Source organism: Chrysemys picta, chromosome 1 (genome assembly GCF_011386835.1).
Source record: "Chrysemys picta bellii isolate R12L10 chromosome 1, ASM1138683v2, whole genome shotgun sequence".
NCBI classification, from domain to species: Eukaryota; Metazoa; Chordata; order Testudines; family Emydidae; genus Chrysemys; species Chrysemys picta.
In genome coordinates, this window is record NC_088791.1 from 137,517,807 (window position 1) to 137,540,460 (window position 22,654).

At 50.1% G+C, this 22,654-nt stretch overlaps 1 protein-coding gene and 1 long non-coding RNA gene across 3 annotated transcripts in view; both read left to right on the plus strand.

Annotated features, from left to right (window-relative positions):
* The window catches only part of LOC103306516 (alpha-2-macroglobulin-like), a 72,911-nt gene that overhangs the window by 22,405 nt on the left and 27,852 nt on the right, over positions 1-22,654 (plus strand). For both annotated transcript variants that reach the window (XM_065584646.1, XM_065584653.1), the window contains exons 6-21: positions 2,129-2,297; positions 8,781-8,865; positions 10,115-10,238; positions 11,462-11,576; positions 11,755-11,864; positions 12,340-12,501; positions 12,876-13,103; positions 13,486-13,549; positions 14,529-14,671; positions 15,105-15,254; positions 15,744-15,914; positions 16,560-16,647; positions 18,221-18,368; positions 19,044-19,272; positions 20,412-20,538; positions 21,162-21,283. In XM_065584646.1, coding sequence (XP_065440718.1) covers positions 2,129-2,297; positions 8,781-8,865; positions 10,115-10,238; positions 11,462-11,576; positions 11,755-11,864; positions 12,340-12,501; positions 12,876-13,103; positions 13,486-13,549; positions 14,529-14,671; positions 15,105-15,254; positions 15,744-15,914; positions 16,560-16,647; positions 18,221-18,368; positions 19,044-19,272; positions 20,412-20,538; positions 21,162-21,283 — 2,235 coding nt within the window. The remainder of the gene's footprint in view (positions 1-2,128; positions 2,298-8,780; positions 8,866-10,114; positions 10,239-11,461; positions 11,577-11,754; positions 11,865-12,339; positions 12,502-12,875; positions 13,104-13,485; positions 13,550-14,528; positions 14,672-15,104; positions 15,255-15,743; positions 15,915-16,559; positions 16,648-18,220; positions 18,369-19,043; positions 19,273-20,411; positions 20,539-21,161; positions 21,284-22,654) is intronic.
* Positions 6,756-7,513, plus strand: LOC135981573 (uncharacterized). The gene is made up of 2 exons (XR_010598655.1): positions 6,756-6,828; positions 7,161-7,513. It is a non-coding gene; the product is annotated as an uncharacterized LOC135981573 (long non-coding RNA).

Sequence of the window (22,654 nt, forward strand, 5' to 3'; positions counted from 1 at the left end):
GTATAAAGGGAGAGAGACCAGCTCATTCTGGGCTGGAGCCCGTAGGAGAAGGACCTGCCGGGGAAGCTCCTGCGGCAGACCAGCCACAGCCGTTGACTGCGCCGGGAAGAGACGCCGTCCACGGCCCGCCGGCACCCCCGTGGTTGGAGGAGACCCAGGGGACGACCGAATCCGCCAAGTACCAAGGACCCGAATACTCCTGGGAGACCCCAATGGAGAGCCTGGTAGGAAGGGACCCCGGGAGGGTGACAGAGTGGTACCTTCCTCCCCCCCGGGGAAACTCAGCGTGTTTCGGTCGGACCCCCCCGCTGAGTTGGTGGAAAAGCCCTATGCTACGGTTAGGGCCCCGGGTCAGGGCCCCCCTACTGGGGCTGTCGCACCCCAAGTCCTGGACTCCGGCCGCTAGGCCGCGCTACCCTCCCCCCGAGGGTTGCTACCTCGACTCTGGCCGCTAGGCCGCGCTACCCTCCCCCCGAGGGTTGCTTCCCGGACTCTGGCCGCTAGGCCGCGCTACCCTCCACCCGAGGGTTGCTTCCTGGACTCTGGCCGATAGGCCCTACTGCCCGGTAACCGAGGGTTGTGTTACAGACTCCTGCCGTCAAGCCGCGTCTCCTTGAGGAAAAGGGGATGTCATAGACTCTGGCCACTAGGCCATATTGCCCTGGACTGAAGGGCTATTTGACGGATGATGGCGGATAGTCCACGCTGCTCGCAACCTTAGGGGCATGGACCATCACACTGAGGTTAAAACAAGAAGCAGGGGGCGAAAAAACACTTTTTTCTTTTCGTTTGGAAAAAGCTTTCAGGCCTTCTGTCGAAATCCATCATAAAGATGGCAAAGGCAGCACAAGCCCAATTATAAACATTCTTTGCCAGCCTCCTCTGAGCCACATAGTCATGTCATCCTCTGATCCGTCTCGCACTTGGCTATCTACTTTTCACTTGACTTAAATGTGAGGCCAACTCTCAGTAACTGCGACAGCGCAGTGGGACTTGTCCGCTGAAGGTACTTTCACCCACTCTGCCTTCAGTGTCATCTAGTAGGGGCTCTTGGAGACAGGGCCTGCTCTCTCCCCGTCAGCCATGAGAGGTCACTCACATCCCCTGTCACTTGGCTCAGGGATAAAGTCGGAATGAAATAAATCCTCGCCAGTCAGTCAGTTACTTGGGGCTATCTAAAGTAAATAGACTTTTGATGGTAGCCAAGATACAGGGGAGAAAACGGATAGAAAATGAAAGAGTGTGAACATTAAACATGTTCCTGAGCGGTCTGGAAAGGGCACATCAAACTATATATCGCTTTTAGTTTAATCTCTTTGATGATTTCTACTAGAGCTGGGCCTGAGCTGCAGAATTTACAACCAGGTTAGAATCTGGACACGTCAGACCTGGTTTGGTCCATTGCTTTGGCCTGTTAATAATCAATTAGTAATTAATACTACTCAGCTTTTACAGAGATGAGGTTTCAGATCCAGCCTCCAGACCTGCCTTCAGACTTGCCCAAAACCATGCTCAGGCCCTTGTCTAATTTATTCAGATTGCCCCCGCATTCCCCACCCCCCATACATAGTGTGCATTGAATAGCAGCCCAATACAGCAACATGTTTAAGCCCAGATGAGCATTTCCATAGCCCATTGCCTTCCACATACCTGCATGGGGAGGGTTTTCTCAGCCCCAGAGGTAACTTGAGTATTTCAGTCCTCAGCCAGAGCAGTTGCCAATTCTCAAACTGCAAATAGAACATTCAAGCTCCCAAGCACAGAGAAACTCATCGCATCCTGCACCTGTGCATTGGTCTCTTAGCCTTGCTCTCTCCCATCCTCCTTCCCACTCCACGCGGCTGTGGGCATGTTGATCAGGTGGGCAGACAATGGAGTAGATTCAGTGCTGGTATCTGGCTGTTTAATCACACGCTGATTGCACAGGAGTTGACTGGTTAATCCTTACAGACTACTGGGAAAGTACAGAGCCAGCCACCAGGTGACCTAACCTCACCTATAGGAGAGGGGGATGATCGTATATATCCTGTATCTCTGCCGAACATTGGACTGCAACTGCCCTGCTCTGCAGCCTCGTGCCGTGTAGACACCCTGCCTGTAAATGACCTTGTGCTCTCCTCACCTCTAGGACCCAAAGAAGAACCGCGTGTACCAGTGGCAAGAGGTGGAGTTAAATGGGGGCCTCACCCAGCTCTCCTTCCCCCTCACCTCCGAGCCCATCCAAGGCACCTACAACGTGGTGGTGCAGAAGGAGTCGGGGACCAATCTCGAACACTCCTTTACTGTGGAGGAATATGGTAAGGAAGGGTCCCACTCGTGCTGGGGTGGGGGTGTTGGAAGCAGGAGCAACCGTCTGGGATTCATCCATTCCAGGCACAAAAATCCAGTTCAGGATTGTCTGGGGTGTAGATGAGTGAAGAGAGATCTGAGGAATGGGCCAGGAAAACACTGGATGCTTTAAGCGTTCTGGATCTGAGCCCCCATCCAGTGGTGTGTAGGTTTCTCCTCAGCACTTGAACTGCCAGGGTCACTGTTCACTGTAAGCCCGGGAGTATCTGGATCTGAATACAAAGGCCTATCCCTCGGGCCTACTGGATTTGGGCTGTGATTCCAGCCTCAGTACAATGCAGCTTTATTTTTGTGTAGGGTCTTTCCTACCAGTTGTGTGCAGTATATGGTACGGATGCAGAACGAACTAGGTGCATGCTGCATTACAGTGGCACAGTTTGCTCCCCCTGTGCTCTGCCAATGAAACTGGCTTAACTCACCTCTCCTGTCTACCCTTCTCCCACTCGGGTCTTCACACCTTTGTCCTTGTGGCCCCTGACACTCAGAACATTTTCAAACATTCAAAATATATGAATAAAGACACTTTGGCTGGAGACTAAGCCTGGAAAACATCAGCCCCAAAGGACAATCTTTCGGAAGGTTTATGAGGAAAGGAAAACTTTTGGGCCCGGTTCCCTGGTGCAGTCCGTCTGCTTTGTACCACTCCAGGGACGCAAAGTAACCGGGCTTATGGCTGCTTTGCTTCACTGGAGCAGCACAGGAGCCAGAGCACACAGTGAATGTGGCCCTTTAAATCTGGTGAGTGACGATGGTGCACTGGGGAGTCGGGCCCTTGCTAAGGATATGTCTACACTACGAAATTAGGTTGAATTTATAGAGGCCGGTTTTATAGATATCGGTTTTATACAGTCGATTGTGTGTGTCCCCACATAAAATGCTCTAAGTGCATGAAGCCGGCGGACCGCGTCCACAGTACCGAGGCTACCGTTGACTTTCGGAGCGTTGCACTGTGGTAGCTATCCCACAGTTCCCGCAGTCTCTGCCGCCTATTGGAATTCTGGGTTGAGATCCCAATGCCTGATGATGCAAAACAGTGTCGCGGGGGGTTCTGGGTACATGCCGTCAGGCCCCTCCCCCTCCATCAGAGCAATGGCAGACAATCGATTTGCGCCTTTTTACCTGGGTTACCTGTGCAGACAACATACCACGGCAAGCATGGAGCCCGCTCAGCTCAGCTCAGCTCACTGTCACCATATGTCATCTGGGTGCCGGCAGACGTGGTACTGCATTGCTACACAGCAGCAGCTAATTGCCTTTTGGCAGTAGACGGTGCAGTATGACTGGTAGCCGTCATCAGCTATCTAGGTGCTGGCAGACATGGGGCTGCATTGCTACACAGCAGCAGCCCCTTGCCTTTTGGCAGTAGATGGTGTACTAAGATTGATATCTGTCATCGTCGTATTCCAGTTCAATCAGAGGCACCTAGGCAGACATGCTTTGTCTCCTGGAGACTCAGTCCTGCCGGCAGTCCTATTGAACCGTCTTGACGATGATGGCTAGCCATCGCAGTACAATATCTTTTGCCAAGCACCCAGAAGATGCTGAGGGCTATCAGTCATGCTGCACCGTCGGCTGCCAGCTTAAGATGTAAAAAATAGATGTATTCATTTGCTTCCGCCTCCCTCCATGAAATCAACAGCCTGCTAAACCCAAGGTTTTGAGTTCAATCTTTGGGGGGGCCATTCTGTGTGACAGTTGTTTGTGTTTCTCCCTGATGCGCAGCCACCTTTGTTGATTTTAATTCCCTGTACCTGTACGCCATGTCGTCAGTCGCCCCTTCCTCGCTCCGTCAGTTTTGCGCCTTTTTTCAAACCAGACACCATAGCACTGGGATCATGGAGCCTGCTCAGATCACCGCAGCAATTATGAGCACTATGAACACCACGCGCATTGTCCTGGAGTATATGCAGAGCCAGGACATGCCAAAGCAAAACCAGGACCAGCCGATGAGGCGATTGCAACGCGGCGACGAGAGTGATGAGGAAATTGGCATGGACACAGCCCTCACACAAGGTACGGGCCCCAGCAATGTGCAAATCATGGTGTTACTGGGGCAGGTTCAAGCCGTAGAAAACCGATTCTGGGCCCGGGAAACAAGTACAGACTGGTGGGACCGCATCGTGTTGCAGGTCTGGGACGATTCCCAGTAGCTGCGAAACTTTCGCATGCGTAAGGGCACTTTCATGGAACTTTGTGACTTGCTTTCCCCTACCCTGAAGCGCCCGAATACCAAGATGAGAGCAGCCCTCACAGTTGAGAAGCGAGTGGCGATAGCCCTGTGGAAGCTTGCAACGCCAGACAGCTACCGGTGTGGGGTTCCATGCGGAGCGGATAAAGCACACGACCAATGTGGTTGCAAGCTGAATCCAATTCTGTTTATTACAAGCTTTCTTTTATAGTTTTTCTTAACATTACATAACACAATTAGGCTATAATCACACATCTACCGATTGGACAAGAAGAAGAATCATGTGTTTATCACATGTATAGCCCCACACCAATTGGTTCAACTGTTCCTTACATAAGGCCATGATTTATTACGTTGTTTACCTCATCTTATATAATCCCTAGACCACCAGGGGGGCCTTACATAAGGCCATGATTTATTACCTTGCAAGTGTCCCATCGCGACCCTTACCTCCTCATGGAACTTTCCATTAGGTTAGTGTAGGGATAATACATCCCCACATACCGGTCAGTCGGGAATCAATTTGGAGTGGGCAAATCTACTGTGGGGGCTGCTGTGATCCAAGTTGCCAGGGCAATCAAAGACCTGCTGATATCAAGGGTAGTGACTCTGGGAAACGTGCAGGCCCTAGTGGATGGCTTTGCTGCAATGGGATTCCCAAACTGTGGTGGGGCGATAGACGGAACCCATATCCCTATCTTGTCACCGGAGCAACAACCCACTGAGTACATAAACCGCAAGGGGTATTTTTCAATGCTGCTGCAAGCCCAGGTGGATCACAAGGGACATTTCACCAACATCAACGTGGGATAGCCGGGAAAGGTACATGCTGCTCGCGTCTTCAGGCACTCTGGTCTATTTCAAAAGCTGGAGGAAGGGACTTTCTTCCCGGACCAGAAAATAACCATTGGGGATGTTGAAATGCCTATCGTGATCCTTGGGCACTCCAGCCTACCCCTTAATGCCCTGGCTCATGAAGCTGTACACAGGCAGCCTGGACAGTAGTCAGGACCTGTTAAACTACAGGCTGAGCAAGTGCCGAATGGTGGTGGAATGTGCATTTGGACGTTTAAAAGCGCGCTGGCGCAGCTTACTGACTCGCTCAGACCTCAGTGAAAAGAATATCCCCATTGTTATTGCTGCTTGCTGTGTGCTCCACAATATCTGTGAGAGTAAGGGGGAGACATTTATGGCGGGGTGGGAGGTTGAGGCAAATCACCTGGCCGCTGATTACATGCAGACAGACACCAGGGTGGTTAGAAGAGTACAGCAGGGCGTGGTGCGCATCAGAGAAGCTGTGAAAACGAGTTTTGTGACTGGCCAGGCTACAGTGTGAAACTTCTGTTTGTTTCTCCTTGATGAACCCTCCGTCCCCCCCACCTGGTTCACTCTACTTCCCTGTAAACCAACCACCCCAGCCTCCCTTCCCCCCTTCGAGCACCACTTGCAGAGGCAATAAAGTCATTGTTACTTCACATTCATGCATTCTTTATTAATTCATCACACAACTAGGGGGATAATTGCCAAGGTAGCCCGAGAGGGGTGGGGGAGGAGGGAAGGAAAAGGAACACTGCAGTTTAAAACTTTAACTCTTATTGAAGGCCAGCCTTCCGATGCTTGGGCAATCATCTGGGGTGGAGTGACTGGGTGGCCGGAGGTCCCCCCAGTGTGTTCTTGGGCGTCTGGGTGAGGAGGCAATGGGACTTGGGGAGGAGGGCTGTTGGTTACACAAGGGCTGTAGCGGCAGTCTCTGCTCCTGCTGCCTTTCCTGCAGCTCAACCATACGCTGGAGCATATCAGTTTGATGCTCCAGCAGCCGGAGCATCGACTCTTGCCTTCTGTCTGCAAGCTGACGCCACCTATCATCTTCAGCCTGCCACTTGCTCTGTTAAGCCCGTCACCTCTCCTCTCGTTCATATTGTGCTTTTCTGTAGTCTGACATTGACTGCCTCCACGCATTCTGCTGTGCTCTTTCAGCGTGGGAGGACATCTGGAGCTCCGTGAACATATCATCCCGAGTCCGCCGTTTTCTCCTTCTAATCTTTGCTAGCCTCTGCGAAGGAGAAACATTTGCAGCTGGTGGAGGACAAGGGAGAGATGGTTAAAAAAGACACATTTTAGAGAACAATGGGTACACTCTTTCACGTTAAATTTTGCTGTTCACATTACACAGCACATGTGCTTTCGTTACAAGGTCGCATTTTTCCTCTTATATTGAGGGCCTGCCGGTTTGGTGTGAGAGATCACTCACGCGGTGCCAGGCAACAGAATTCGGCTTGCAGGCAGGCATGGTAAGCCACAGTCTTTTGGCATTTTTCACCCTCATAAAATGTGGGAAAGGCTTAAAACAGTAGTGCCCTCATTTCCCATGCCAAGGACCCGTTGGGTTGGCCATTTAAAATGGGTTTGCAGTGTAAAAGGAGGGGTTGGGGTTTCCGGGTTAACATGCAGCACAAACCCAACCCCCCTCCCCACACACACACACCCAATTCTCTGGGATGATCCCTTCATCTCTCCGCCCCCCCCCCACCGCGTGGCTAACAGCGGGGAACATTTCTGTTCAGCCGAGCAGGAATGGGCACCTCTGAATGCCCCCTTAATAAAATCACCCCATTTCAACCAGGTGACCGTGAATGATATCACTCTCCTGAGGATAACAAAGAGAGATAAGGAATGGATGTTGTCTGCATGCCAGCAAACACCGGGACCATACGCTGCCATGCTTTGTTATGCAATGATTCCAGACTATGTGCTACTGGCCTGGCGTGGTAAAGTGTCCTACCATGGCAGACAAGATAAGGCAGCCCTCCCCAGAAACCTTTTGCAAAGGCTTTGGGAGTACATGAAGGAGAGCTTTCTGGAGATGTCCCTGGAGGATTTCCGCTCCATCCCCATACACGTTAACAGACTTTTCCAGTAGCTGTACTGGCCGCGATTGCCAGGGAAAATTAATCATTAAACACGCTTGCTTTTAAACAATGTGTGATATTTACAAAGCTACACTCACCAGATGTCCCTTGTGTGCCCTCAGGGTCTGGGAGCACGCCTTGGGTGAGTTCGGGGGTTACTGGTTACTGGTCCAGGGTGACAAACATATCCTGGCTGTTGGGGAAACCGGTTTCTCCGCTTCCTTGCTGTGAGCTATCTTCATTGTCTTCATCATCATCATCTTCTGCGTACCCCGAACCCGCTTTCCTGGGGTTGTGGTGGCTGCACCCCCTAGAATGGCATGCAGCTCCATGTAGAAGCGGCATGTTTGCGGCTCTGCCCCAGACCTTCCATTTGCCTCTCTGGCTTTGTGGTAGGCTTGCTTTAGCTCCTTAATTTTCATGCGGCACTGCTGTGCATCCCTGTTATGGCCTCTGTTCTTCATGGCCTTTGAGACCTTTTCTAATATTTTGCCATTTCGTTTACTGCTATGGAGTTCAGCTAGCACTGATTCGTCTCCCCATATGGCGAGCAGATCCCGTACCTCCCCTTCTGTCCATGCTGGAGCTCTTTTGTGATCCTGGGACTCCATCATGGTTACCTGTGCTGATGAGCTCTGCATGGTCACCTGTGCTCTCCACTCTGGGCAAACAGGAAATGAAATTCAAAAGTTCACGGGGCTTTTCCTGTCTACTTGGTCAGTGCATCTGAGTTGAGAGCGCTGTCCAGAGCGGTCACAATGAAGCACTGTAGGATAGCTCCTGGAGGCCGATAACATCGAATTCCATCCACACTACCCCAAATCCGACCCGCAAAGACCGATTTTAGCGCTAATCCCCTCGTCGGAGGTGGAGTAAAGAAACCGGTTTAAAGGGCCCTTTAAGTCGAAAGAAAGGGTTCGTCTTGTGGACGTGTCCAGGCTTAATTCGATTTAACCCTGCTAAAGTCGACCTAAACTCATAGTGTAGACCAGGGCTAAGTATCACTTGCGTAGCATAGTTTGGAATACAGCCTCTAAAGCAACGACAGCCTGGCGGTCGGGGTTGGGCAAGGGGAGCAAATGGGAGGGGAGCGGAATTACAGTGTTTTTCTCTTCAGTTCCACAGTCCCTGGCCAGATCCTCAGCTGGTGTAAGCTGGCACAGCTACACTGACGGCCATGGAGCTGTGGTGATTTATAGCAGGCTGAGGATCTGGCACCATGCCTTGGGGGTGGGAAGGGGAGAAGCTGTGTCTGTCACTCAGTGGGGAAGTGACAGTGATGTACACGTGTTCCCTCCGCTCTGCTCAACGTCTGGCCCTTCTCTCCCCCTCAGTGCTGCCCAAGTACGAGGTGTCGGTGAAGGTGCCCAAGAAAATCACCATCCAGGATGAGGAGCTGAAAGTGGCCGTCTGTGGTCTGTGAGTAGCGGGGTTTGAGTCTCCGTTCTTTGTGCTCGTCCACCATTGCCTTCCTGCTGCTACCCCAGAAACCAGAGCTGGAGAAGGCCCCTTGGGTCACTTTTTCTCCATCCCCAGGGGCCCTGCGCAGGATTGTTCCTACTGTCTAGTCTGCACCCAGCTCAAGCTTTAAACATCCCAAGAAATGGGGCTCCTCCCCTTGCCCCAGGAAACGATGCCTCAGCCTCATACAGCTCCCTCTCAGAAAGGTTTTCTCCATTATTCAACCCAAATTTCCCCTTTCTTAACATCCTTCCATCCTTCCTAATCAGACCCCCAAGTGCCTCCTTAAATAATCCGGTCCCCCCCTTGGTGATGCCTCCTTCAGACACTTATAGGCAGAAATTACGTCCCTTCTTAGATATCCTGTAACCAGACTCGCCAGATTTAACTCTTCCTTCCCTCCTCATAAATCCCTCCCTCCAGCTCCCTGCTTATATTTCTTGCTCTTCTCTGAACTCCCTCCAATTTGTCAATGGCTTTCGGGTAAAGAGGTGCCCGGAGCTGAAAACAGTGCTCCAGAGGTGTCGTGTAGCAGTGACAGGAGATGATAATACCTCTCTATACAGCCTTAGTGCGACCCCACCTGGAAGACAGTGTTCAGCTCTGGGCCCCACAGCTCTGAGGAGACTGCACCTGGAATATTGTCTGCAGGTCTGGGCTCCTCCGTACCAGAAAGGTGTGGCCAAATGGGAGGGAGCTGGGAGAAGGGAAACTCAACTGATTAAGGAGGAGAGGAGCCTGAGTATCAGGCAACATTTCCTAATGGGGCAGGCCTGCTGGGTAATGGAATAATCTCCCCCAGGAAATGGCTGGAGTCCCATCACTGGAGTCATTGGAAAACAGGACTAGACAACGCTCCAGAGAATAGACATTAGGAAACCAGCAACAGAGTCCTTGGGGGTAATAATAATAAAAAAAATATAATGGAGATATCCCATCTCCTAGAACTGGAAGGGACCTTGAAAGGTCATTGAGTCCAGCCCCCTGCCTTCACTAGCAGGATCAAGTACTGATTTTGCCCCAGATCCCCAAGTGACCCCCTCAAGGATTGAACTCACAACCCTGGGTTTAGCAGGCCAATGCTCAAACCACTGAGCTATCCCTCCCCCCTGTATAATGGTCTAAAGGGCTCCAAAAGGCCTCTTTTGCCTGACTCTGTCTCCCCGTCTAAGCACCTTGTGTCTCTTTAACCCCTCTCTGGTTACAGATACACCTATGGGACCCCTGTCCCCAGCCTGGTGAATGTCCGTGTGTGCCGGAGATTCTCCCAGTCCAGGTCACACTGCTATGGAAGAGAGGCCGAGTCTGTGTGTGAGGAATTCACCAGACAGGTGAGTCCAAGGCCCATCCCATAGGCAGGAGGCGACTGTCTTGAGGAGCAACAGAGAGTCCTGTGGCACCTTTAAGACTAACAGATGTATTGGAGCATAAGCTTTCGTGGGTGAATACCCACTTCGTCAGACGCATATAATGGAAATTTCCAGAGGCACATATAAATATGCAGGCAAGAATCAGTCTGGAGATAACAAGGTTAGTTCAATCAGGGAGGGTGAGGTCCTCTGCTAGCAGTTGAGGTGTGAACACCAAGGGAGGAGAAATTGCTTTTGTAGTTGGCTAGCCATTCACAGTCAGGAGGAGGGCGATCTGTGTCTGTCAAAGAGGATTGTTAGACCTCAGCTGGGATTCTGTGTTTGGAGTTTGGCTCTGTCTCACAGGAGGGAGGTATTGGTTCGAAGGAGGTGAGGCCAGAGCTGGGGGATATAAATTATGAAGAAAAATCCCTTGGGTGAAATCCTGGCCCCATTGAAATCAATGGCAAAACTCCCATTGACATCAGTCAGGTCAGGATTCACCCCCGAATGGGTATTTCTTCTAGCTGGGAAAGAGAAGACCCTAAGAGGTTTTTGTATCAGTGAACAGGAATGAGATGGGGAGGGGAGTGGGAGCAGAGCAGAGGAGAAAGTAAGAGGGAACTTTAGAATCTGGAAGAGAGAGAGAGCTCAAGAGGAAGAAGAAAAAGAGACAGGGCAAGGAGGTAGACAGAATAGGGATAGAGCAATAAAGAGAGAGACGGAGAATATGAAGGAGAAGAAAGTAAGAGAGAAAATAGAGGTAGGTTAGACAGAGATAGTAGGAGGAGAAAGAAAGAGAGAAGGAGGAAGAAGAAAGAATGTGCCTGGAGAAAGAGAGAGGATTCCAAGGGTGGATAAAAGACACAATGAGATTTATCACACTAATGGGAAGTTGCAGATCTAGGGGATGTAATCTGAACAATCAGGGAACCAGGTGTGTAACTTGGAGAATTTGGGGTGAAGTGCATCAGAGAGGGCAGCATGTTGGATATGTCACTGGGGACCAGAGATGCCTTGATTGGTTTGTTGAGGAAGAAGGGAAGAGAGGAAGTCAGGCCGGATCAAGCCAGTAAGAGGATGGCATTAAGGCAAACCAAGCAGTAGGCAAATGTCTTGGGTGCTGGGGTATCTGTTCCTGTTTCACACGGACCTGAATTGTACAGGGATTTCCCTGGTAATTTCCTCTTTGGTCTCTGGCTCAGGCGGACGTTCGAGGCTGTGTCTCCAATGTGGTGAAGACTAAAATATTCCAGCTCAAGCGAAAGGATTATGAGATGAAAATTGAGGTTGAAGGCAAGATCACGGAAGAGGGTACAGGTATGCATCATGCTGACCTGCTGGAGCTGTGGGGCCGCACTGCAATAGCAGTGGGCGTTGCAAGCCAGCACTGAAGGGCACTGGCAGAACTGAACAACGTGGGGCAGGATTGGAGCATCTGGAGGAGCTGCAGGTCAGTGCATTAGTTCAAGCCCCTCTTTGCTGTGTTTTCTTTCAGGGGTGGAGTTAACTGGGACAGGCTCCAGTGAGATCACAGGCACCATGAGCAAAATCAGCTTTGAGCAGGTGGACTCTCATTACCTACCAGGGATCCCCTTCTCCGGGCAGGTAGGGAACCTCTGAGAGCCCAGGAAATTATCTGACACGAGTGTGCTTGTCTGTGGAGAATGAGAACTTGCAAATGGAAAAGGGAAAATGTGGGAGGATCACAAACCATGGGAACAGGAGCCATCTCCCTCTGCCTCTACACATGCTGCGGTATCCTTGCAATTAGTGGGAATTGCAGTGCCTTCCTCGGACCCCCTGGTGCTGTCAGAGACAAGATACAGAGGAGAAGGCCCATTGGTGTGGTCAGCACAGTCCTTCCCATGTTCCCAATCACACACTCTGTGAGGACGCGCCACCTCCTCAGGTGGTTCAGACTCTCCCAGCACATTCACACACACCTGGCCCTTGGTCAGCTCTGTAGGAAACACCCTCTGGAGCTGCTTCATGGGAATAACGTGGGCAAAGGGTCATTAGGACTGTGAGGACTGCTTTCCCTTCCTCATATAAGCAACGGAGATTGGATTTGTTCCTTTAGGTGAAGCTGGTGGATGGGACCGATGCTCCAATCGCCAATGAAACAATCCGGATTTCCATAGGGGGAAACAACTACGAAGCCAACTACACAACAAATGAAGAGGGTAGAGTCTGGTTTTCCATAGACACTATCAACTTCACAGACACCTCCATTCAAATCACCGTGAGTGGCTGAATCCAGGGAGCTAGGGGATGGGAGGTGTCACAGGCTGAGCTTCAGGGGAGATGTCTGTGGTTTTATTGATCTCTCTGCCCATCAGGAGATAAAAGAAAGAGTTTGTTGGCTGGGAATTTCAGTCTCCTCCTCTCTGTCTTGCTCTCTCTCTGTCTGTCCCTTGCACTCTGTGTCTTGCACACACTCTGTCGCTCTCCCTCTGGTTCTCCATTTCTCTCTCTCCATACAAGCAAGGAAAATGCAGATCAATGCACTGTGCACTGAAAAATCTGCCAAGAACATGTTTTTAAAATTACCCACTTTTTCCTTTTGAAATGCTCGTAGACTTTTTGGTCTGATGTAAAAACGTTCTTCTTTATCAGGCAAACCATAAATCTGAACTGAACTGTTACGACACAGACTGGATCACCCCTGAGTATGGTAAAGCCGTTCACACAGCAACACGCTTTTACTCTCCGAGTAAGAGCTTTCTCAAAATCGAGCCCCTGTCTCAGACTTTAAGCTGCGGCTCCAATGAGATGGTCCGGGTGCACTACATCCTGAAGCCAGAGGCCGTGGGGGAGCAGAAGGAAATCGTCTTTTACTATGTGGTAAGCCCGGACCTAGTGACCTCTACCTCCGTACACATGACACAGCACTGGCGGCCAGACACCCATATATGTCCCAGGTCACCAAACTGCCCCGAGGCCAGGTTCTCTTGACCTTGACATTTACATGTAAAAGCCAGTGAAGGAAATGCAGAACTGGCCAGCCAGTGGATGGTTTCTGCTGGGAGAGAGAATTTCTGACTTGGTTGAGGTCCCGGTAAACTCCAGTCTGTGTCTGGGACTCTGTATGGCTCTGCGGGATTTTCTGCTCGTTCCCCACAGGAAGGCATCAGTATAGACACCCCCCACCCTGAGCATTCCCCCGTGAGCATCTCCCACCTCCCACCAGGACCCCTGTAACAGGAGGGTTTCTTCTTTGCGGCAGGTGATGGCCAAAGGAGGCATCGTGAGGGCAGGCACCGAGGTGCATCCCGTGGGGGATGGAGAACGTGAGTAGAGCTGTGTGAATAACTGATTTCCTGGTTCCCTGGCCGTACCAGAAACCTCAAAAAACAATTGTTTGGGAGCGACTGAACCATTTCACTTTTGAGCTGCTTTAATCTTTTTAAATAGAATTGAAGGGAAATTGTAAATGAGGAGTTGTTTTGAATTGAAAAATGGAACCTTCCATTTAGGAAATGTCGAAAGAAAACCTTCTGTTTTGTTGCCCATTTTTTTTCTGCCCAAAACCATTTGGTGAATTTCACACACATTTGTGAAATGTTTTGGTTGATCCGAGTCTGCGTTTTTCAACAACAAAAAATCATCTGAAAAATTTCGGCCCGTTCTCATTGTGAGCTCTCCCCACCACTTTCTCTGCCTGTCCTGGGAGGCTGAGCTGCTGTGTCTGAAGGAGGTGCCGAAAACAGCGCCCTTCTCCCCTCTTCACTTTCTCTCTTTCCTTCTTGTCTCACTAGTCATGGTCTCTCTCTCCCTTTGACCCACACACAGTTCCCCTGACCGATTTCATTTCATTAATGGCAGTCTGAAGGGATCCCCAGTTTGACTGATTCAGGCTGGCTGGGCAAATTCCACCTTCAGGAGCAGGAGTGTGGAATCCCACCCCCTCTGCAGCCCTGTGCGCACAACCCTCCGCACAGAGCCCCTGTACATGCACTTCTTTCCTCGCCTTCATTATTGCATGGGCAGGGGGGTCCTGCACTGATGGAGGACAGTGCTAGACTCTAGCTGATATGGATTTAGGAGACATGCTGAGATCCACCAAACCCATCTCACCTGAATATCCCACACCGGGTGTCTGCAGTAAGAGTCCAAGGCCTCAAGTATGCGCCAAAAATCTTACCCTTGGATAGAGAATTTTTCAGGGTGGCTGATGTTGCAGCCATAATGAGGGAGCCTAGGGAAATGTGTGGCCCTGGAGCTCATTCTCTATAGCTTATCCCCTACCCCCCTGTCTCTGTTTGCCAGATATCCAGGTATTTGAGCTGAGGCTCCCTATGGGGCCTGATATCGCCCCCCTGGCCCGGGTACTCGTATACATCACTTTACCCAGCGGGGACGTTATCGCCAATTCCGAAGATTTCAAGATTGAAAACTGCTTTGCCAATAAGGTGAGCATCCGGTTTCTATAACTCACATTCTCCCCATGGACAATGGCCCACCTGTGGAACCTGGAATTGCAAATTTCAAGGAAGACTCAGGAAATGTTCAATGGCTCCATGAGCCCATCGGGCACTGACCATGGATCAGTAATTGAATATGAGAGATGAATGCACATCAGGAGTAATTTGCATAGGCAGAATAATGGAGGCACAATTGACGTATGGGGGCGCTGCTGGTCATGTTTGAATTGCATTGGTCAGGGATGAGGGGCATTGGCAGGGCTGTGTGGGGAGCCCAGGACTGGAATAGCGGGGGCTGCAGGGCAGAGTTCAGGGGCATTGGCAGAGCTGTGAGGCGGTTCCAGGACTGGGCTGTGCTGCGAGGCAGAGTGTGAAGGTACCTGGAGAAGTAGCTCCTCTAACTCCTTTCCTGGGGTTGCAGGTCGACTTGCATTTCTCACCGGCCGAGGGCCTCCCCGCCTCCGACACTCACCTCCGGATCGGAGCCTCCCCGGGCTCCCTGTGCGCCGTCCGTGCTGTGGACAAGAGCGTCCTCCTCATGAAGCCTGAAGCCGAGCTCTCGCCCAGCTCTGTAAGTGCCAGCCTGGCCCAGTGATCAACAGGTGCAAGAGCTGGTCTTGTCTGGAAAGTGCCGAGAATCACTCGTGAGAGCTAGGGCAGAGTAGTCTGTCTGTTATTGTAGGGTCCCTCGTCAGCACAGGGGCTGTGCCCACTGCTTGATCTATGTAGGGCCCTCATGAAAACTATAGCTGCACCCAGTGGTTTATAGTTCTGGGGCCACTTGTGAGGACACAACTACACATACTGATTTATTACTGGAGGGCCACTGGTGAGCACTGGTCAGCACACACTGGGTTATTATTGAAAAATCAGTGTTGAGCCCTGGAGTCAGATATTCTGCTCTGTTACTGTAGGGTTTGTTATTGTAGGGTCATCCTTGGTCACTGGGATTGCACGCACATGTGTGTTAGTTTAAAGTTGTCTGTGATCACTAGGGTGGCACACGCTGGTTTATCATTATTGGGTCTGTGGTCACTGACATCGAGGCGTGTCCGCGCAGGTGTATGATTTGCTCCCGGTAAAGGAGATCAGGGGTTATAATTACCGGGATCACCATTTGGAGGAAGAAGACGATAATCCTTGTGTGGAACTCGACGACGTCATTATAAACGGATTCATCTACGGACCCATTTCTCCTGACAGTGAAGGGGACGCCTACAACATTCTCAAGGTGAGCGCCACGTCACAGAGATCCTGTCCCACACGCTCTCCATCCCGTCTACATAGATATCTGTGAAGTGCCAGTCTCTACACACACACACACACACACACACACACATGGACACATATGCGGAGTGCCGCTCTGAGCCAGCACCCAAGGTAATTACCCAGCCCCAGCTGGTGAGGGTTTGGTGTCCTGCGGGATCTCAGGTTTGTTCCCAGTGAGGCTCGCTCCCAAATCACCCAAACCCCAGCACACCTGACAATGACTGTTAGGCATCTCAGCAGAGAGGCAGGGGATGGACTGGGCCAGAGAGACTTAACTCCCTCCAGGGCAGGGCCGAGGCAAGCCGGCAGGGGCTGAGTGCACGGCGCAAGCTTGCACTGCTCATGCCTCTGATGAACCTGCTCTGAGGACACAGAGGACGTCCGTCTCCAGCTGCTGGTCCGGCGCCTTTCACTGACATAGACCTCGCCCTTCGCTTCCCACCAGCCACACTGGCATTGATGTCTCAGGCCTTAGTATCTGCTCTTGCGATGACCCATCCCTGCACTGTGATAAGCCCGTCACATCCTGATCCAGTCCAGACAGCACATTTATTCCCCGACGTATGGTTTACTTTACCACATGGCTGTCTGGGTTATCTTTTTACAGGGGATGGGTTTAAAAGTCTTCACCAGCACCAAGGTCCAGAAGCCCAGACTCTGCATGGAGAGAATGTACCATGTACATATGGAACATGGTAATGGCAGTAAAAGAGCCTGCTTTGTTTTACCCTGCTTATATGCCCCGTTAGGTGCGTTTCCTGCTCCCCTCCCTTTCACCCTCTCCTCTGCATGGAAATTAGACCAATTGGACCAGATTCTGATCTCAGCTATGCTGGCCGAAATCCACTAACGTCAGTCCTGAAATAGGAATCTGGTCCATTTCCACCTGCTTGCTCCACCTGCTGGCTAACCTTCCACCAGCTAAGGAAATATGCACTGTTGTAACTACACTGATGCAGTGGCACCTTGCACCCCCTAATGTAGATTTGGTGCACTGGCACAAAACGGCTGCTAAATCTTGTTGACTTTGGTTGCAGCTCTCTCAACCTGGAACAGGACAATTTCCACTTCCAGGTTTTCACCTTCCAGCAAGTGCTAGAGAATAACCTAAGCAGAAAGAGAGCCAGGTTCAATGGGGAGGGAGAGTGAACCCAGGGGGAGAGTTTAGGATTGGGAAGCAGGAAATCTGTACTCCATTCTCAGCTCTCCCATCAACTTGAACTTGAATGAATCATTTCACTTCTTTGTGCCTTAATATTCCTATCTGTAAAAGGGGACTAATTATACTTACACAACCTTGTGAAGAGCTCTGAGATTAGATGGCTAAATATTAGTGTTAAATATGCTCTCAATTACACTAGTGAAAATGAAGAGTAACCAGATCAGATTACTGACCCTCTAACCCATTGTCCCCATTCCTACCGTAGAACATCAGACTACTGGTCTATATATGGCTGTGTCCTGCCTCCTGACCATATTGGATCAGCACTGTCGTCTTTTTAGTGCAGGATCCCTCTTCAGACAGTGGCCAGTGGTGGCTGCTTCAGAGTAAGATGGAAAACCTTGGTAATACACCTCACTGTGCAGTACCATGGGGCAAATTTCTTCCTGGCCTACGGCTTCTTATCAACTTGTGTTATTCTCCGACAATCCTGATGCACGAAAACTGATATCCCTGACCATGTGAATCCTAGCTGGTGTCACTAGTGTTGCTATTACTCTTAGTCATATACAAACACAATTTTTTTCCCTGTGAATCTGACTTAGCTACTGCATCTATAATGTCTTGGGGCAGTGAGTTCCACAGGCTGATTCCATATTGAAGTGGATATAGGCAGGGCTCTAGGGGTTACTTCAACACAGTCATTACATCTGGGCTTCCCATACATTCTGGGATTGGAGGTGGGGGAATAAATATGTCCATCCATCCATCCCACCCCTGTAAGGGGCGCAGAAGTCTTTAGAAAGCAAACAGTTTGAGATCACAATAGGGCAATAGAGATGTTTTTTCAATGGCTTTGAAAAAGGTTCTAAAAAGATGATGACGCTGGGAGTGGCGTGCGGAAGAGAATAATTGGTTGCGAGCAGAGACAGGTCTAAGTTTGGGTCTGAACATGGCTGAAGTTTGTGAGGAAGGGTTATTAGATCTAGGGTTTAGGATCAGGCCTATCACTAACTGTAAACAAAGTGCCATAGTTTAGAATAAGGTCTAACATATTATGTCCTCTCTTCCCTTGCCACATCCTGCACCCCTAATGTCTAAAAAAGAGCATCCATTTGGGATAGCTGCAGTGATGGATGCATCCCATTTCGTTCGCTTCTCCAATCATTTGTATCCCATCATCGCTCATGACCCAGTGGAGACCATCCGGAAGTATTTCCCTGAGACGTGGATTTGGGATTTAGTTCCAGTGAAGTAAGTGATGTTTATGGGATGTGGTGAGTGTGGTCAACTGGGTTACACAGACACTCAGAAAAAGTTGCTCAGACACCTATGAGATGTGCTTATATCCTTCTGTGATAGCTGGAGTACCTTTTGTAGATAGACTAGAGAGAGACAAGCATGAGGGATGGATAGGCAGGTAGAGGAAAGGCGGGAAGTAACTAGTTCTACTAATACACCACATCCACTCCTTCTCCTCTCAGTAACTGGGAGACAATTAATTGTGTGGATCACAATGGACAGTCCCCTGTTAAAAGAGAGAGAGAGAGTGTGTGTGTGTGTGTGTGTGTGTGATGTAATTTCTCTTTGGTCTCAGCTCTGGTGCAGAAGTCACTACTAGCTATGCATTTCATCCTTTTCTATAGCTGTGTGTCTGAGGGATTTTCTGTTGTTCACCGTGGAACCCCATCCCCAGTCTTGTTACTTGGATGATTCTTCTGCAGAGCTGGATGTAGGATGGGATGGGAGGAAGTGGTCTGTGGTGAGCCTACAATAGCCAAGCAGCAGGCACACCCCCAGTGCTCCTAAGGGACCCTGCAGTTACAAAAGGGGGGGGGGTGTTAATTCAGGATGCTGTGAGGGATACAGTTGTTTTCCCCAAAGCTAGGAAAGCTCCCCCCCATCTCCTTGTTCTTGTTTTGTCACTAGGTCTGTCGGAAGTGCTGATTTAGCTGTGACCATCCCTGACACCATCACAGAATGGAAAGCCAACGTGTTCTGCACTTCAAGTGACACTGGCTTTGGCCTGTCCCCAACCGTGTCCCTCAGAGCCTTCCAGCCCTTTTTCGTGGAGCTCACCCTGCCCTACTCTGTGGTGCGCGGCGAGGCCTTCACACTAAGGGCCACTGTCTTCAACTACCTGACCCGCTGCATCAGGGTAAGCGACACTTGCAGCTTTGCTCAGCAGGGGCCAGGGAGGAGACCACATGGGCCAGTTGCAACATGGCTTCCCATCCACAGGAGGCAGCTGATTGGCCCCTAGGAAAGTGTCTTATTACAGTGGAAAGACATGGGTGATGGAAAGGAGGAATCTGATTGGCTCCTAGGTGTGTGTTACTATAGGGGTACAGAGTGGGCATTATGAAAGAAGGAATCTGTTTGGCTGACAAAGGTTTGCGAGCTGCAGATATACCTGACACCAACTTCCTGTGTGGCTGAAGGCACCTGGCCTTAGACCTCCTGTGCCTATCTCATGACCCCATGGCAAGCAAGGTACCTGGGGTGACCACACACTGTGCATCACCCCTTACTCTAGTGGAGACTCCAGGCTTCCTGGAATGGACACATGTGCTTGGCCTTTGGCCTCACGCCGCACAACACCCTCTGCTGCACTACAGCCGCTGGGAAACTCGCTGGCCTGTTGCATCCATGGAAACGGCACTGACTCTTTAGCCCCCTAGCCTGCACAGGGGACTGGAGGGGACTCAGGAAGGGGGGTCCCTGCAAAATTGTGGTGACTTTTCTCTCAGCTTTTATTTAAATGGGTTTCATTCTATATAAAGTGAAGCGGGAACAAGCTTTACAGTGTTAAGGGTCCCCAAGGCCCTCTCATCCGCTTCCCCATCCCTTTCCTGCCCTTTGCTACGCTCACTGATGGTCCCCAATTCTGTTCCCTCTCAGCTACTCCCAGATAGCCCCCCGCCCCCCATTACCAGCACTTCCCCTCTTCCCCTAACAAGACACCAGAGGGCTCTCAGACTCATACCAAGGTGGTAAATTTGGAGTCACCACTTTGTCTTTATTCCCACAACTGGTCCCGGGTCCCTCAGGCCCTGCAATCACCTGTTTCTTCAGAGCCATGCACCCAATTCTCTGCCCCTCCTCCGTCTCCTGCACCTCCCCAAACCTCAGTACCCCTCAGCTTTCCCCACCTCAATCCCTGCCCCACCAAATCCCTGTGGCCCCCAAACTCCCTGCCCCCTCTCCTCCCCTGCACTGTCCCATCTCCATTTACCCCCAAACCCTTCTAACCTCTCTCTCTCCCTGCCTGATGGCACCTCTCTGTACAATTGACAGGTCAGCATCTCACTGGCTCCATCTGATGATTTCCGGGCTACCCCTGTGGAGAAGGAAGAAGAATCTTATTGTCTGTGTGTGAACGGACGGAAAACAATGTCTTGGGCTGTGACCCCAAAATCTCTGGGTAAGGGACCTGGCAACTCCAAAAACTCAGGATCGGGGACTAATGGATGGGTCCAAAACCTCTGTGTGAGGGTTGGAGCCAAGTGGCTCCAAAATTTCTGGATCAGATACTGGATGGCTCCAACCTCTCTGGAAGGGAGTGATCTGCTGTGAAAGGAGGAAGGCTGGCCTTGTGGCTGAGGCACTGGACTGGACTCAGGACACCTGGATTCAGTGTCCTGCTCTTGGGCAAGTCAGTGTCCCCGTGCCTCAGTTTCCCCACCTAATTACTGCGATGGGGGCCATATAAATACCTGGATTGACAGACTGGTTGGGTCTGAAATTTCTGGAAAAGGAAGATGATGGCTCTGAAACCATGCAGGGGTCTGGGCGGCAGAATCTGAAGACCTGACCCTGCACTCCCCTCCGCTCCATCTTGCCCAGCCCCATTTGGTGTAGCCATTGTAGCCGAGGGGTTGGAAGGCCACTGCAGAGCTGTGCTAAAGTGCTAGCCTGCACAATGTGACTTGAGCTCTGCCCTCTTTAGAGAGGTTTCCATGTAATCAAAGCAGAACACCAAGCGAATGACATTGACAACCCTGTAGCTGCAGTGCCTGGCAGAACACTTAGTTTTCTTTGTTTCAGGTAATGTGAATTTCTCAGTGAGCGCTGAGGCCCTGAAGACGGATCTGCCCTGCGGGAACGAGGTAGTGGAGACCCTGGACAAAGGGCGGAAGGACACGGTGATCAAACAGCTGTTAGTGGAGGTAGGTGGGCTGTTTGGTCTCTGTGGTGTAGAGAAGCCATGATAACTTACTGCTGTGTCGTGACAACTGATGTAATGCTGCAGGTCTTCTTGGTTTTATAGGGAAGCCATAATGACTTAATATGATCTCAGCAATAACACATTCTCTAATGCTGTAAAGGGAAGCACCGATAAATCACTGTATTAGCCAATATAAACTGTAATACTGCATAAGGATAATCTAGGCATAGCCCAATATCTAAACAAATACTTTGCCTCAGTCTTTAATAAGGAGTTTAGGGATAATGGTAGGATGCCAAATGGGAATGAGGATATGGAGGTAGATATTACCACATCCGAGGTAGAAGCCAAACTCAAACAGCTTAATGGGACTAAATCGGGAGGGCCCAGATTATCTTCATCCAAGAATATTAAAGGAACTGGCACATGAAATCGTAAGCCCATTAGCAAGAATTTTTAATGAATCTGTAAACTCAGTGGTTATACCGTATGACTGGAGAATTGCTAACATAGTTCCTGTCTTTAAGAAAGGGAAAAAAACATGATCCGAGCAACTACAGGCCTGTTAATTTGACATCTGTAGTATGCAAGGTCTTGGAAAAAATTTTAAAGGAGAAAGTAGTTAAGGACAATTGAGGTCAATGGTAATTGGGACAAAATACAACATGGTTTTACAGAAGATAGATCGTGCCAAACCAACCTGATCTCCTTCTTTGAGAAGGTAACAGATTTTTTTAGACATAGGAAACACAGTGGATCTAATTTACCTGGATTTCAGTAAAGCATTTGATATGGCTCCACATAGGGAATTATTAGTTAAATTGGAAAAGATGGGGATCAATATGAAAATTGAAAGGTGAATAAGGAACTGGTTAATGGGGAGACTACAACGGGTTGTACTGAAAGGTGAACTGTCAGGCTGGAGGGAGGTTACTAGTGGCGTTCCTCAAAGATCAGTTTTGGGACCAATCTTATTTAATCTTTTTATTACTGATCTTGGCACAAAAAGTGGGAATGTGCTAATAAATTTTGCGGATGACACAAAGCTGGGAGGTATTGCCAATACAGAGAAGGACCAGGATATCATACAGGAAGATCTGGATGTCCTTGTAAACTGGAGTAATAGTAACAGGATGAAATTTAATAGTGAAAAGTGCAAGGTCATGCATTTAGGGATTAATAACAAGAATTATTGTTATAAGCTGGGGACGCATCAGTTGGAAGTAACAGAGGAGGAGGAGGAGAAGGACCTCGGAGTGTTGGTTGATCACAGGATGACTATGAGCCACCAATGTGATATGGCTGTGAAAAAAGCTAATGCGGTCATGGTATACATCAGACGAGGTATTTCCAGTAGAGATAAGGAGGTGTT